The sequence below is a fragment of the Tympanuchus pallidicinctus genome, unplaced genomic scaffold (assembly GCF_026119805.1).
Source record: "Tympanuchus pallidicinctus isolate F22 unplaced genomic scaffold, pur_lepc_1.0 scaffold16, whole genome shotgun sequence".
In the NCBI taxonomy this organism is placed as follows: Eukaryota; Metazoa; Chordata; class Aves; order Galliformes; family Phasianidae; genus Tympanuchus; species Tympanuchus pallidicinctus.
In genome coordinates, this window is record NW_026294679.1 from 18,231,215 (window position 1) to 18,247,631 (window position 16,417).

The 16,417-nt window shown below is 46.6% G+C and overlaps 1 protein-coding gene and 1 long non-coding RNA gene across 13 annotated transcripts in view; one reads left to right on the forward strand and one right to left on the reverse strand.

The window, feature by feature from the left end:
• Positions 1–16,417, reverse strand: part of LOC128078179 (uncharacterized) — a 314,575-nt gene that overhangs the window by 148,757 nt on the left and 149,401 nt on the right. The gene's annotated exons all lie outside the window — the stretch shown is intronic.
• Positions 1–16,417, forward strand: part of PAX2 (paired box 2) — an 85,188-nt gene that overhangs the window by 26,580 nt on the left and 42,191 nt on the right. For 10 of the 12 annotated variants that reach the window (XM_052678122.1, XM_052678125.1, XM_052678127.1 and 7 more), the window contains 2 exons: positions 10,268–10,353; positions 12,390–12,509. In XM_052678122.1, the coding sequence (XP_052534082.1) occupies positions 10,268–10,353; positions 12,390–12,509 (206 nt within the window). The remainder of the gene's footprint in view (positions 1–10,267; positions 10,354–12,389; positions 12,510–16,417) is intronic. The other 2 variants (XM_052678123.1, XM_052678132.1) reach the window with 1 other exon arrangement.

A 16,417-nucleotide genomic window follows, 5' to 3' on the forward strand; every position in this document is an offset into this window, starting at 1 on the left:
AGATGCACCAAAATACAGTTTTTCAAGGGCTCTTTTTGCATTGTGATAAAAATAACATTTGACTACAATTTCCTCCTAAGCTGTGTTTTGACTGAGTACAAAGTGTGGCTTTAGAGTTCAATGAGGTGATGAGAAGTTTGAAATTTCCACAATTATACTTTGAAAGATCAGGATTTTTGCACAGAAAAATGTTTCTGGATTACTTCTCAGACTGCTTTGTTCACAGTTGATTTTATGATAGCCCTGTAAAAACAGCAAGATAAAATATAAAATCTCTGAACCTCCCTATGCTACCTCATGGCTTCTTAGACTAGAAAATACTCTAGATTAAAAGTAGTATAGTTTTCTAAACACCATAGAATATGCTTCTCTTTACATCTCCGCTTATAAGTCTTGATTGCATCCAACCTTATCCCCATGCTGTCAGATGAAACAATGGGAGAAACGCTAAGTTAGGGCTGGAAGTGTTCAGATTCACTTTGTTCTGCTTAAGGGGATCATACTTCGAAATTATGGCACTGGAGAAAAATCACCAAGAACTCTCTAGAATCTCATGACTTTCAGAAGGAGCTCTTTGTACATTGCCTGAGCTAGAAACAACACAACACTCCCTAGCAAAAGCCTGAAGTGTAAATAACAAAATATTTACAGCTCACAACTTCAGGTCATGCTGAACAACTGGTGGCCCCCTCCCAGGCTGACAGCAGCCAGCACAGCACGCTGGGCGCTGCACAGGTCAGCAGCAGAGCCCAGTCCCACAGCTCGGGAACGGAAGGAAAGCCGCCAGCACGGAGACATGGGAATAAAGCAGCAGTGGGGTCAGAGAGACTCATAGTAAGCACTGCAGCTCCTGGGAGCCCATTGTCAACCTGGCATGGCTGAAGGCATCTCAGCTGAGGTGGTTTCATTGACAGAGCATGGGCAACAGGCTTGCTTACATAGGGACAAACGAGAAAATTAATCTGAATTAACTTTGAAAGTACATTGGTTAAAACCATTAAAACACTGTTTGGATGAGTGTCCTACATTGAGTTTAGTTTACTGCATTTTCCAAAGTGAATTAAGCTAGACTAAATTAAAGCTGTCTTACTTCTAAACAAAGGTGTCAGAAGCGTAATACAGCTTAACTAGACTGCTTCAATTTCACACTTCCAGTTAATTCACATTAGTTACTTTGCATAGCCATGTGTGGGTGATGGGTCCACATTATGGACAGAGGTGGGGACAGGAAAATGGGACCTGGAAGTCCAGCAAGCTCCCTACAGCCGTTGTGGTTGCATGGGAATGGCATGTAAATGATGGCTTGCTCAGGGCCCACATGGACAGCTCTGCACTCGGTCAGATGGGTGCCAGGTGCACAGTGTAGGAGTAGAACAGATCTGCACTCCCAAAGTTACACTAACTATACTTGTGATTATAATGAATAAAGTTATACTAGCTAAGCAAATGCATATACAGTTAAGGGCCTTACAGCAAGGAGCCACATTACTGATATATCCATGCTGATACATATTAGTTATTATACAATGGATATTATAGCCTTGTTATGGATGATTCTAGGTGGTTATGGCTGTTTGTAATAATGGTGCTTGGTGCTGCACAGTGAGATCAATATAGCGAGCTGGTGATGGCTACAGCCACAAAGCTGAGCAGCCTATCTGCCATTAACTCTGTTAAAAACTGTAATGGTTGAATAAATGTTTATTAATTCTTCATGGGATCTGAATACAATATGTGACCCAAATGTTTAACTAATACAGTCACAGTAATATGTGTAGACCTGCAGGAAAAGATAAACAAGTACATATAGCACCATACGATCAATTACAGCCCACTAAAAGACAAATGCTGGTGCTCTTATGCCACAAACAGCTCTGACATGGAAACAAACACATAGCCTATGCTGGCTAATTTTCAGACCTGTTAGTCACTCATATGAGCCAAGTAGACCAGCTATGGATTTGTCCTTTCATTAGGAAAAACTGGGAAAATAAGCATGCTGTCTTTGGAGGTGGGTACCAGCTCTACATTGGGTCCCTATGTATCACCCAAGCATTCTTGCTCTGTGTTGGGTTCATACGTTTGCCTTTGCTGGCAGTTTTGGGCAGCTTTCAGAAGGAGGGATAAGGAATAACAACAGGAGTAGGGACTGGAACAGTAAGGGAAAGATTCAGGTTCTCTGTGGAAATTTCAAGCATGACCTGCCGCAAAGGGTCCCACTCTGAAACTAACACTTTTTAACACCAGGGTTAATAACCCACACTGCCAAGCCCTGGTGTTAAAAAAATCCAGTTAGCAGCCTCCATAATGGAGAGATCACCATAAAATGCACAAGATTGTAAATAAGAGTGCACTTGCTTTTTTTCTTTGCCTCTGTTCTGGCCTTTGGGAGACAGCCAGGTCCCACTTCCACCTGTTCTTCACAGTTGTGGAAGACAGAAATACCTTGGTTTGAAATGAACGATGAAATTTATCTTAAAGATCTAAGGTTTTACTTATGGCAAAAGGTATGAAAGAGCTTGAGAGAGAGTTGAGAGTTATCTACATTTATCTATTTCCTCCCAGTTCAAGCCTTTACTTCTAGTACACACGTCTTCTGTTAATCAAAATGAATGTCCACAAGGAGTTCAGCACAGACTCCTGAATTTTAATAACTGGAAGCAGGCACAAAGCAAAGCTTTCAATTAAAAGTTCCTCTGCTCCAGATTAAGATATTTAACCTTGGCAAGCCCATGTGTTTCCGTAGGTCTCCCTGACTCACCTGCTGGCACAGCTGCTGTTGCGGCAGCTCCAGCGCTTGTTGTGTGGCGGCCACCGAATGCTGGCAGCTCACAGGCTGGACCTTCCGCCAGCTCCGTGCACCGCAGCTGCGCTGCTGGCAGGACCCAAGCTGGCTGCTCTGCAGGGGACAGGTGTCACTTGGTCCTGCAGTCACTGCAGTGCAAGGGCGCTCTGAGGCAGACGCCTAAAAAATGACCCATGTCTAGGGGCTCCGACATCCATGGGCATTTTCCTTCTTGCTGGTGAAGTGGATGTAGCCCCTGGCAGTGTTTTCTTCCTGCTCCCTTCCTGCAGCTTGCAGTAGTTCTTGAAGCTTTTGGTCTTTTGTAGCAGAGACTGAGTTGGTTGAGGGGCACTGTAGGTCTGGAGCTCCTAGGATGGATATTCCTGTGGATGCTCTGAGTTGAACATTTGCTTTGTGGTTGCCTATGCTATCAGAATTCAGACCAGATGAGCCATATAGTTCCTCTCATGCCTGTGTTTCTAAGTCTAAGCAGCAAAACCCCTTTAGTCCTTCAAGATTCTTTAATTCATCTTAAATCTGGGCTGTCAAACATCTACACCCAATTTGCTTCCAATATTTGGTACACCGACTGACATCTTCTAGATGTTTGGATTATAACGCATTCCTGGGTTTCCTGACTGCAAAGAAAACCTTCCAAACGTGAACGGAGTGTAATAAAAGTAGAAACACCTGCCTGAGGACATTTCTATGCTGCAGTCACTGCTTGACTGCAGCTCATGTAGATACTCATTCTTCAGCCAGCTCTAAGCCCTGGATGGCTGCATAGCTCTGTGGAGTTCAGCCACATTCCCCGCTCACCTTCAGGTTTGCACCCTAGTGCAATGGGCTCACACAGATCCCCTTGGATAAATGGGAAAATGTTTCTCATAGCCCAATGCAGTAATGTATTCCACAAGGTCAGGCTAGGCGACCTACACGCATGGGGTCGAATGCTGTCAGCCCGTAGCTGTGGGATGCAGCTGGGTGTTGCTGCTCCCCAGATGAGCTGACAGAGCAAATCCCTGCTTGGCACATCTCCCCGCTCCCAGAGACACCTTTTGCTTCACCTTTCCTTCCTCCCACCGCTCTTCCTTACATCTCGAATTGTTCCATGTAGTGCAGCAGAACTGCAATGGGCAGAGATCTGCTAGAAGCTGAACGTTAATGCTCTGCTCAAATTAAATGAAATAAAACCGTATGGTGTCATCATGGGTCACTGATTTAAAACAACAAAAAAATCCTAGCTCCTCTCTAAGCCCTTCAGATAGTAAAACTGCTGCTGTCTCTCCTCAGTGTGCAGCCAAGAAATGGTCTTTGCAGTGTGAGAAAAGGGCAGGACTGGGTTTTCTCTGGTGTTTTGGTGTAAGCAGGCTCAGCTGGAACAAACTGGCATTCTTCCTCCTCTCTTCAGTCATGATGCTAGTGGAGGTCCAGTTAAGATGATAGAGCCACACAGACTAACAGCAGATATGGAGGCCAATCTCCTCAGGGAGAGCAGAGCTTATTTTCAAGATATGCAAGGCATCTCCATTTCTTCTTCTCATCTATTTGGAAAGTTTGAGAAAATAAATAACCACAATTCAGCCTCCTCTTGGCGCTGTCTATCTAACCAAAGTGTTCCATCATACCTGTGCCTGTATACTGACAACGTATGTGATCACCCTTCATCTCTCTCCCCTTCCAAAAGCTAGGCAGAAGGAAATGCAATTTTCATGACAGAAGAGAGTTTGAATGCATAAATATTGCTTGTGGCCCTTGAATATGGCACGGTTTGGAAGCATTCTGCTCTCTTGGCAGACAGAGCCAGAGCCTCGGGCCTGCTAGCAAGGAAGCTGAGTCTGCCGCTCCTGCCAATGTCAGCTGCTGTTCTGAGGGCTGCAAGTGTTGCAGTAGATTTTGCAAAGGTACTGCCCCCCACACTGATGGAAATCATCTGTGGCTCTTGGGGGTAGGTCTGAGCCTCCTGACTACACGTGCTGCACGAACTCTAACATGACCACTGCAGTCAGCGCAGCTGAAACACAGCTCCTGTCTCCTCTGCCCACCTCCCTTCCCTTCACAGGCAGCCACTGTCAGCAGGGTACGTGTCATTTCTGCTTCAGGAGGGGGAATGGAGCCAACACTGTGCTACAGCTCGCTGAAGCACTTCCTTGGCCCCTGCTCTGCCTGAACCTGAGCCCTTCTCTCCTCCTTCCAGCTGTCCCCTCGGTGCCCCAGGTGGCAAAGCAGCGCTCCTATCTTCACAGTTCAGGCAGGAAGCAGAGCACAGAGAGAAACGCCATTTGCCCAAAGTCCTGATGAGAGTCCATGACAATGTGAGCAACCGAAGCTCTTCCCTTAAGTCGGATTAGGCTCCAACTGTCAGACTGCATTTCCCTTCACCCTCTAAATCCCTTGGTTGCTTTTCCTCACCAAGCTATGAAGCCTGCTTTCCATTCTAACTCTGTCAAACAATACTTTCTTCCCCTCTTTTTGCTGAACTGTGAATTCAGCTGTGCCCATGCACTGAAACATGCAGGCTCTCCTGTGTGAACGCAAGCCACGCTCAGAGCTCTTTGTGCCTGCACAGCACCCACCTACAGGGGGGATGTTGTCAGCACTGAGGAGCCCAAGGCTCCCTCTCCTCATCTCTCTCCCTGAGGCATGCTCTGATGCCAGCATCACTGGGGGTCCCCAGCCCATTGCAGGTAGCGACGTGAGGCACAAAGTGTGTGGCAGTGCCCCTCAGCCCCACACCGTGTCCCTGCAGGCACAGCTGCGCTAATGCAGCGGCGAGGCACCGCAGTGTTGGCTCTTTGGCCACCACAGCTGCCCTTAGACTCACTGCAGAGAGCCAGGCTGAAGCTTAGCAGGGTTAGCCTTCCAAGAGCGGCTTTAATTGCCCAGTAATGCACACCCTGGGGTCTTGTAATGTGCTTCTAATACGGAGCATTTAAAGTACGAACACTCCAAAACAATTACAAGGAGTTTGGTGCTCCGCAGAGTGTACCCTTCCACTCTGACAAATAATCTGTGACAAAGGAAGATGATCACAGAGAAGACACCAGTGCTATCTGAAGTCTGTCAGGTTTCCTTGAGGCAGCAGGACACACCACACCTCCTTAGTGCAACTTCACCTGGTTCTTCCAGGATTAAAGGAGTTGCTACACTGGGATCTCTGTAGGGCTCAGCCAGCGCTCATCTCCCTCCCATCAACCCCACTGGGCTTTCATCTGGGCTTTGAGGTACTGTCTAAAATCTCTCCAAGCAACAGTGAGAGTGGAGAAACCACAGGGTATGGCAAGTCTACAAGACAGCCTGGACAGAAATGTCAGAGAGGCAAGGGATTTTTCTTATGCTCTGTCATTCTTATAGCAAATAACTCCCAAACAGGTCTAGGGGAGATTTTTCATTTGCTCCTTTACAAGGTGAGAATATTCCAGTTCTCAGAAAGGATGATGTCTCAGCTAATTTTATCTTTAATATTTTTTTCTACATCCTCGACCAAATTTGATTAGCCCTTGTTACAATTGTCAGATTACTGGAGATGACTTTTTGTGTTAATCTGCATTTAGAATCAGCAAAACAGATTGCACTAAAGGTGCCAAAAATAACCAGATAGAAATCAAACACTGGAAATTCCTGATCTAGTGCTGAATGTTTAAGAAACTCAAAAGCATTGGAAGCAGGCCGTTGGTTTCAGCCGGAGCTATCTGAAGTATTCACTCTAGATAGAATTACTACAAGGCAACTGCAGTAACTTGCACGTTCCAGGAATGGATTTATAATTCACAGTACGATACTACGGACTGTAATGATACTACACGCCGTTACTTATGATAATATCACATATTAAATTCAGATTGTGAAATGAAGTTTGGTTGCTTTACTGCCATCAAAGATCTATAAATGTCCTGTTGCTGAAACTTCATTCGATTATGTATTAAAATTGTATGTTCTCCAAAACTCAGGGTAGACAACTTGTGCAAAAATCTCCCACTGGAAAATGAAAAATGGGAATTTACAATAAGTGCCAGTTTATGCCCCTAATTAAGCACAAAGGCCGTTACTGGAGTCACTGACTGTGATGGAATTAGAGCAGAGATGAAATTAGTCCAAAGTGACAATTTCTATTGGAGAAAAGAAAGGCCTTTGAAAACACTGGCATTTACTTCAAAAAATCAGCACTGCTGAGTGGTGTGCCAAGAGCTGTGTCCCTTCCTCTTTTGGGAAGAGCTGCAGAAGTGTTCTGCAAAAGGCACATCTTCCTCCAGCATCTAGAGGTGAGAATAAGCCACAGAAAGCAGCAAGAGGTGACCGAGGGTTTGCTTCCTCTCACAGGACACAAGTATAGCACTCCTAAGTTTGGGTCAGCTCTGTGCATACTTCAGCCTCTGCAGATGATTAGAACCTTTCAGCAGTCCTGAAGTTTAAAGACTGCATTATTATGCTGCATCTGTTGCTACAGGATGAGGTCAGCTTTCTTCATCTTTCATCTGCTGTTTCATTAGGTGGTCTCACATACACGACTCACTCAGAGCCTGATGCAGCGACAGCAGCGATTCCTGGGACAGTGCTGTTTATCACTGCCCTTAAATGAAGCGACCCTGGGTGAAACACGGCCAGATTCTGTGCTCCAAGCTAGGATCTGAGACTTCTCTCCTTCCAATGCCAGTGAGGCCATGCCCATGTGGCAGAGGAGCACGTGGCCTGCCTCTTCTTTTAGCCATAGGAGACATTGACTAACTGATTAGATTCTGCCATCTAATGCCAGAAACGAGCTGAACCAAGCTACCTGAGGCTGAAAAACCAACAACGTTCTCACTTGCTCACTGCTCCTGTCCACCCTTGGCAGAAAGCCAGCTTCCTTTGTAAGAAGGAAATATTTCCAGTGAGACATTTCATCTCAAGGCCACCAGCTGTGGCTGGCCCTGGTTGGTAGCGACCAAAAAACATTATGAGATGATGGCTACGTAGTGAAATGAGCTGGTGAGTTCTCTCCAACTCCAGATGGACACATCTCTGTGTACACTACTGCAGTGGGTACAACCAGCACTCTGAGCTGAGAGCCCAAGAACAGAACAGAGAAGGAAATGAAACTTTCTTCTTCATCCCTGCCTGGGGTTTCCAAGCATTATGGACGGGACTGCTATACCCAAAACACCACACAGGCTGGTTTCGCTCTAGATGGCCTTGGAAGTGCTGCGGTTTCCATTTAGCATAGCTCACCTGGGGCTCCTGCTGCAGGAGCAGAGGCTGATGTCACCTGCCTGTGTGAATGGCCAACCTGATGTCATATTGCAGTGCGAATGGCACTATCTGATGTCATCTCAGTGCTAATAGGACATGGTATAACATGGCAGCTAAGGCTGCAGGGGAAAGCGTCTAATCCATTCACTATGCTGTGCTACAATAGAACATAACACAGTCTAATGTGTAGGTTAACTTAGACACCCTCAGGCAGATTTTTGGAGATGGATGGATGGACAGATGGATGGATGGATGGATAGATACATTTATATAAAGTATACATACGTTATACCACTGTATTGATTTTTAAAAAGTTCCAGGTCTGCCTGACTATAATGAGATTTTTGAACTTTGTGTTGCAATCAATGAGGGGAATATTATTGGCCTGGAGAATTGATATACCCGCTCTCTGTGGCTTGTTCTGCTTCTGGACTGCCCCTGCCCCCAAGGTGTACGATTCCATCAGACACTTAACCTCTTTTACAGTGTCATCAGGCTAAAAGGAATCTAATAGTGACACGGGACTTGTGCTCAGCACTCTGGCACTATTGCTTTCCTGTCACAAATAATTTATAGCTTTCTATTTCCATCCCTTTGCCTGCACCCCATCCCCTCTTTCTGTTTCTCTGGGCTGGGGGAAATCAATAAACTCACACAACCAGAGTGGCACTTCAGGGGGCTTTAGGGGGAATGTGAGAGGAAAGAAAAGGAAAAAAAAATTGAAAAGAAGAAGAAAGTTGCATTACTTGCCCTAGCACTGACTCCTCAGATCAGGACCCAGCTTGTGCACACCAGCATGACCTCAAAATCCAGGCCCTCAGCCTAAGGCCCTCCAACACCTTCTGTCTGTATCCCCACAGCTGTGAACCAGGAACCCCTGCACTATGAGAGGTGAGGAGAGTGAGGATTCTCCATCCCCAGCCAGAGCCCTGATATCACCTATCTGCAGCTAAGACCCAGTTGTCCTCTGCTCCTCCAGAAACTGCCCAGGTTTCACCATCTATCTGTGTTTTCCAGTAACCTGAGATGATGTGCTCTGAAATGCCTTTCTCTTCCTATGAAGGCTTCACTTTGTGAAGCCATGCTTTTTCAAAAATGCCCTCCCAAAGTCTTTGCCTACCTCTGCCCATGACACACATTCTCTCTTTGAAGTTTTGCCAACTCTTTCTTTAGTGTGAATTTCTAAGAAAAGCCCTCGGGTGGGCAGGGAGAATGCATTATTTGCTTTCACTTTCTGTGGAGAGAGTTTTGAGGAGAGGTTAAAGCTAATACAATGCAAGGCTAACAGTTCCAGAAACTAAGCCGAACGAGCATCTGTAGCCTTCATCCTAATTGGAGAGGCTTGTTTTAAGCTCAGAAAGGAATTTAGTCTCCATGGCCTTCACAGGTCATGGCTTATTTGCTGAGCCCCTTGGTAAGACATGGTTGTTCCTGAGTCACAGCTACCCAGCACCTGGCAGCGGGCAGGCCCCCCAGCCAAGTATTAGAGGATAGTGATTTTCTTTCACACTGACCTGAGCTGGATTTAAATCAGTGACTTAGAGGTGAAAGACTGCATGTAACAAGAAAATGAACACTGACAATTGCAGTTCAGTTTATTTTCATTCTGAGCTGCACTGTGAACTTTGTGGCATTCACTGACATCTTTTTGGGTTTCCATACTGTGTTTGTGCACGACCTGATAAACAAAAGCAGTATCCCTTTGCGGCAGATTCTTTTTCCTGGTAATCTATATCCCCTCATCACTCTGTACAGGTGCCTTCTGCTCCCACTGCCATTCACAAAGAGTAGGGCTTTGGGAAAGCCCTCCATCAGTTCAAATCTCCCAGTGCTGTGCCAGAAAGGAATTTCTCAAGCATGCGACAAAATGAAATCTACACCATTTGCAAATCTAGCAGTGGCTGTTAGCTGCAAAGGCTGCCTCATGAGCACACTAGCAGATCTGATCACAAGCAATAACACAGTCACTACCACATAGGAGAGACTGGATCCCAGATTGCTCGCTGAGCATCATAATCATGCAGCGACTACATGGTTGGGGGCAGGACAGAGCGCAGCAAGGACAATTCTGTGCGAGCAGGACCATTAAAGCACCAGAATCAGGTCTACAAGAAGTGCTAAGATGCACTGCTGCAGCCAGATGTCAGCTCAGGCCCTCAGCCTCAGGCTCTGATTACTGGAATCGCAGTGTTCAAAGGCACAGAGGAACTGCAAGAAGAGTTGAGTTCTGAACATGCTTTGCTTTTTTTCCAGGATTATCAGAACCAAAGTTCAGCAACCTTTCCACCCAACACCAGACGGGAGCGGGACAGGTGTGGCTGCGCCAGGACATACTATCGGTAAGGAGACTGGCATGGAGGGGTTGGTGATGGGACAGCTGGAAATGGGAATGAAGCTCAGCAGGGGCAAACAAGTCAAGTCTGACAAGCAGGTGCAAGGGGAAGGCAGATGGGGGGAAAGAAACCTCACCAGAAAGCAGAGGTTTCTGTTCTCTGCTGCCCTAGCTGCATTGCAGAGAGTTTACCCAAAGGAGTCTGCCCAAAGCTATCCTGCCTCAACACCCCTTTCACTTGCTCACTCTCTCCTTCACCTCCCTAGAGAGAAGTACTTGCCACTATCCTACCCAAGCACTAGCCTTCACCTTTCTTCTTCTTGCTTGGCTTTGCTTCTCTCTCCCTGTTTCTCATCTCTCAGATGAACAGGATATGCCACTCTGATACCACACCACAGAGTCCTTCAATGTTCTAGCTTTGTAGTCAGCTATCCCATGGGTGTATTTCACTGAGAAAAAGCATTTTCTGCTAGGGAAAAAGGGCTTATTGAGGTGAGCAGAAGATGGAGGCTGTAATAAAGCTACCAAATGTCTACTAGTCTGTTGCATTTAAAGATGCTGTGCTAGACATGTGATGGGGTGTTGTTACTGATGTGGGTTGCATGGTACAAATGTCTGCTGCTGATAGCACTTGGTTATCTAACAGCAACTCAGAGCAGGAGAAAACATGTAGTAGTGTGGAATATTGTGGTTTACCTGTGGCGTAAGACACTGTCTTAGATGCTGTTGGTTACTGAGAATCAGTTGCTAAACAAGGATTTACTGGAAAGTGCTGGCCTACGTGGAACAGAGCTGGCAGATAAACTCCTGTACATGAACTGTATTCAAGAGCACAAAAGAATTAATGACCCAGTATGGAAGAGCATTTCTGGATGCCCTTTCAATCTGGACTCACTCAATGGCCTGGGAAGCACTGACCACATTAGATGGAGTTGGCAGATATTCCCCCTTCTTGGAGAAGCAATGCAGTGTCTAGGGAATAAGTTGGCGGAGCTGGGAGGGTGGCTGTGAACGCTGCTGCTGGAGCCTCTCATTGCTCTGTGGTGCACTGGGAAGTGTGCATCTACATCAGGCAGTTCTGGCAGGTTCTGCTCTGTTCTGGAAAGCCTTTGCTGGAGGTATTGAATGCTTCAGCTCAATGCTTTATGAGCTGAATGATGGCTAGTGGTTTGTAAGGGAACTGGGATATCCTCCTAATGACTAGGGCATGCTGGGACATAATGGGCTTGCCTACTGGATGTACAACTCTACTTGCTCTAAACCCTAAAGCCCTAATTATCGGGAAGTAATTATTTCTAATCTGGGTGACTTGTCCTTTCTGATGTATTGGAAACTCCAGAGTAGTCCTGGAGAGTCGTGAGTGGCTGGAGGAGTCTGCCAGTTTACAGTGATCTGTAAACTGATCTGCAAAAGAAAGACACAAGATTTTTATTAATCCTGGTTGGAGTACGTATCGTGAGTCCATGGTTTGTTCTAGTAGGGAACTGAATTTATTGGCCCAACTCTGAAGAGCTTCTCACCTGCGCTAAGAGAAGGTGATTTTTCATGGAGAGTCTTGGTGGACACGTTAGAGGCTGGTGTGGCTAAGACAGGGTATGTGCACTCCAGGTGGAAAAATGTTGAGAGGAAATGATCTGACAAAATATGGATAGTCTGAGAGCCCCTGGGGAGTGTGGCCTGTGCAGCATTGCACTCAGTAATCTTGGATGCCCTGGGAGACCTGCTCTGAACTGCTGTTTCCCATAAGTTGTTTCGTATGGGAAACAGCAACATTTAGCTTCTTGGTGGAGCACACTGGTTCATTCCTATTGGCCCTGTACTGTAAGTCTATGGAGATATGGTACATGAACAGGATGGCACAGCTAGGATTCGGCAGCATTAGCAGAGCAGGATTAGCATGAGTCCTTCTGTGTGTGGGACAGGGAGCCTGCTTAGTCCCCATGCTCTCCTGTGAGAGTAGTGGTATATGTAGCTTTCAGTGGGGGGATCCCTGAGTGCTGGCTGCTCTCCTCATGGCCCTTTCTCCCTTTTCCTTTTGTCCAGTGCCCAGCACAGCATCCCCTCCCGTCTCCAGTGCCTCCAATGATCCAGTGGGCTCTTACTCCATTAACGGGATCCTGGGGATTCCTCGGTCGAATGGCGAGAAGAGGAAACGTGATGAAGGTAGGGGGAGGGGAGAAGCTCATCCTCCCTTTTATATTCTTTGTCCCCATGCACAGGCTCCAATTTCAGGCCAAGGTTTGCAGCTGCTCCAGGGGCTAGATCAGTTTTAGCAACAGAGACCAGTTCCCCGCCACTGCCCTGCTGGCTTGGAGTGCTCTTCTTCTGAGGCCTTTTCATGACAGGCTGTGTCTCCAGACATCTGCTCGGCAGGCAGAGAACCGTCTCCATTGCTGGAGCTGATCCCAAGTTCATTCACTGCTGGAAATGGCTGGAACTGAGCTCCCTTGGTGCCAGCAGGTGCCCAGACTTGGAACTGTGGGTAAACAAGGTTTTCCCGACTCACTTGTTTTCAAACCCAGTGCCATCTCAGAGAAGCATCAGCAACGTGGGGTATCTTCCCATCCCCTTGCAAACAAGTTCCCGCCCCTTGGTGTGCCATGAGCTGCATTAGCTGTGGTGGCTACAAGGGCCCGGACTGCATGGACAGTGTCTATACACTAGAACTGCCATACTTGTGACAAGCAGAAAGCAGAACAGGAGCCCTTCTGTGGCCTGAAGGTTATTATCCAAGCCTTCCACTAGTGATCTAAGAAACTAGTATTAAGTTGTTTCCTTCTCTTTGCTACTTGTTGGGAGGGACTCAGGGCAAAGTGAATCTTGAAATGAACCAAAATCTGGAGCCTCAGATCCAGAAAGAAGATGCAGTAGAGTGGATGGGAGATGTCTTGGTGTGTTTATAGTGGTTTGTACAATTTTGTCTTGCTTTTCTAATTTGATTTGATTCACAAACTGGGGCTAGGAGGTGAACTTTTCCAAGAGTAGCATTTGACCAGTCTGTGCAGCTCAACACTGCCTTCAGGGTGTTGGTTTTGCCTGTTACATGGGGCTCTCTTGGCAGTGTCGGTGGCTCCCTGTGCTGTGTATGTGGTAATCCCAGGCTGTGTGGTGTATGGCAATACCAGGGCTCTTTGTGATGCATGGTGAAGTTCTTCTGATACAGATGCTGCATTTTGAAGTTTCTCCAGTCATTTCCCCAGCATTGATGCCAGTGAGGTTCACATTTCTAAATTCTAGATCTGAATAAACAATAATCCCACGAAAAAGGCTGATCCATTTCTCCCAATACAAAGTAAAACTAGAGGCTGGAAGCAAAGACCCAGTTCATCCCCTATCAACGCAAACGGGAAGACTTTTGCTGATGCCATTGGAAATTGGATCAAGACCCAGAGGAAGATCCATTTCCCAGCTAGATGGCAGTAGGGCCTAGCTAAGAGAAAAATGTAGCAATGGGAGGGCTGAGTCAACGCCTCAAAGTCAAAAAAATGTCAGGAGTAAGAGACTGAAAACATTGTAAGCCTCTCTGGCATTTCTTATCATTGCTTACACAGGAAATAGTGACATTTCAAACCAAGCGACAAGTTTCTCTAGTGGTTGTACATCTTTTGGCAGTAGTTGGGGTTTCTGTGAACCCCTGTTCTCATTCAATCCAGCTTGGTGATCACAAGCTGTCAACAAGGTGCTTCTGTATCTCATTTTCAATCTGGCTTTAGCAGGTATTCTTTCAAAATACCTGCAATGGTCATCCCACTTAAATGCAGCCACGCAATCATCACCAGCCCTGGAATTTGAGATTTTTGAAGCAGTACAATTAAACACAGAAACAATCAAACAGACATCTAAGATTGTGATGCTTCACAAAGATTCACAACTCTGTGTCTGTCCTTAATTCATCTTGGATTTGATTTTTGAAGGGCAAGAATTATTGTGCAACTCCCTACTATTGGCCAACAGCCCAGGTATCTCCTTAGAAATCAAAAAGGTACCAGGCTATCCTGGAGGTGTGGGATCTCAGTAACACGACACAGCTGCAAACTCCTTAGAGAAGAGCCTTCATTCTGCCATCCTGGGAGATGTCACACTCCCACCCCAGAGAAACCTCACAAGGGACCCCTGGCAGCTGCTGAACACCCCTGCCCAGGAGCTGACTCCCTGCGCTCACAGTGGCTTTAAGGAACACTGACAGACACCACCACAGCAGGGCTGTGCCCTAAAGTCAGAAGATCCGAAGGGAGGTTTTGCACAGTCTGTAACCTGCACTCCCCCTGGGCAACCTGCCCTGCAGCACTGAGGTCTCTGGGCACTCCTAGCTGAGATGAGGCTTAGGAAAGCAAGATGAGAAGGCCAATGCAGGTATTCCTTTCATGCTCATGCTGGATATATAGACCTTCTCAGTACTTCCCAAAGCTTCTGAGCTCCGTCTTGTTGCAATTTCTTAACTGCGGGGTTTAATCTCACGTAGAAAAGCACATCCACTCTCCCAGCATTTTGGGAATGGCTCTTCCCTAAAGAAGGCAGAGACAGCAGCATTGTTCTTCTTTCTGCTTCACTGGGACAGCTTTGCTGCTAGGATGATGCTTTGTGAGGAATGCAATTCTGCGGAGACAGGCAAAGGACAGAAGTGCTCTTGAATCCTGGTTCTTGAAAACCTTGTTAGCAATCCCTGTGCTGGCTGAGGACACAGAGCAGGGTTGGAGAGATAGAGGAGCCCCTGCCTGAGCACACCCCCTCCCCCAGATCCTGTTTTCTGCAGCTGGCACTGCGCTAGGCAGTAGCACAGATGATTAAGAAGAGGAGAGATAATTATGTGTCAAGATGATGTAGCGGAACTCCCAAGTTGGACAGAAGGAGCCAGAGGTGGGCTTAGCAATGGCCGATGACAGCCAGGTGTGTTCCTCACGGAGAAGCAGGGGACCAACATACCAAATATGCTGGCTGGCCTGGGAAGAATGTGGCCTGGGAAGAACGAGTTAGACCTGAACATCTGAATGGCAGCACAGCCTTCTGGTGTGTCAGCCATTTCTCCCAGCTTTGTATTGTCAGCAAACTTGCTGAGGGTGGACTCTATTGATCTAGATTGTTGTTCTGTAGTTCTGCAATACCCAACAGATAGCTAAAAGGGTAAGAACCGGGGTGAGCCAGAGGAACTAAGAAAAAAATAGCAGTGCTCCAGTACTATTGTCTTAAGCAGTATATAGAAAGAAAAGGGAGAGAGGACAGATAGATGGATAAATAGCTAAATGAATAGACAATATAAAAATGACGTTTCAGATGATTCCCTGCATCTTCAACTGTGTAAAACTCTGGGGACCTTTACAAAACTACTCTTATTAAAGATAGCTCTCTCTCTCCATAGCAGGCCACAAATGGACTTCTCTATGTACCCAAATTCTCATTTGGGATTTGTGTTCCAGCGAGGCTGGTGTTGTAACAATCCCAGCATTATTAATGTTGGCCCCTGACAATATCTGTAGTATTTGACAGCATTACTGGCAATAATATCTGCAGTGCTGACAATGGCAGAGATAATATCCCCCAGTATTATTGGCATTAGCAGGGATCATATCTACAGCCTGTTATTGGCGGGAGCAGACGTAATGTGTCCAGTATTATTAGTATCAGTAGTAATAAAACCCACAGGCTTGTTAGTATGATCAGTGCTAATATCAGCAGTGGGTTTGTGGGAGAGGAGGGGACGGAGTGATTGCTACTGTAAATGGCAGTAATACTCAGGCTGTTTGCAGTAAAGGAATCCCCGGTGGGGATGGGGGAGCTAACCTCAGAAGGCAGAAGTTCCTCCTTCCCTCTCTTCACCTGTCACTTGGACTATCACAGTGATTTACACTGAAATGAGGCAGGGCTGTGTCAGAACAGGGGAACAGTGAAGGGTCATTGCTATTTTGGCAAGTCAGTTACAGGTGTATCGATGCAGGTGATTCACCGTACAGCTCCAAACGGGGCTGCATGCTGCAGGCTGTGGCACTGAGCAGTCAGAATGAGGTACTGCATGCAGCTGTAGGAGCATTCACACTGCTGGCCGCGTAGCTGCAGGATAGGCAGCGTCACTGCGG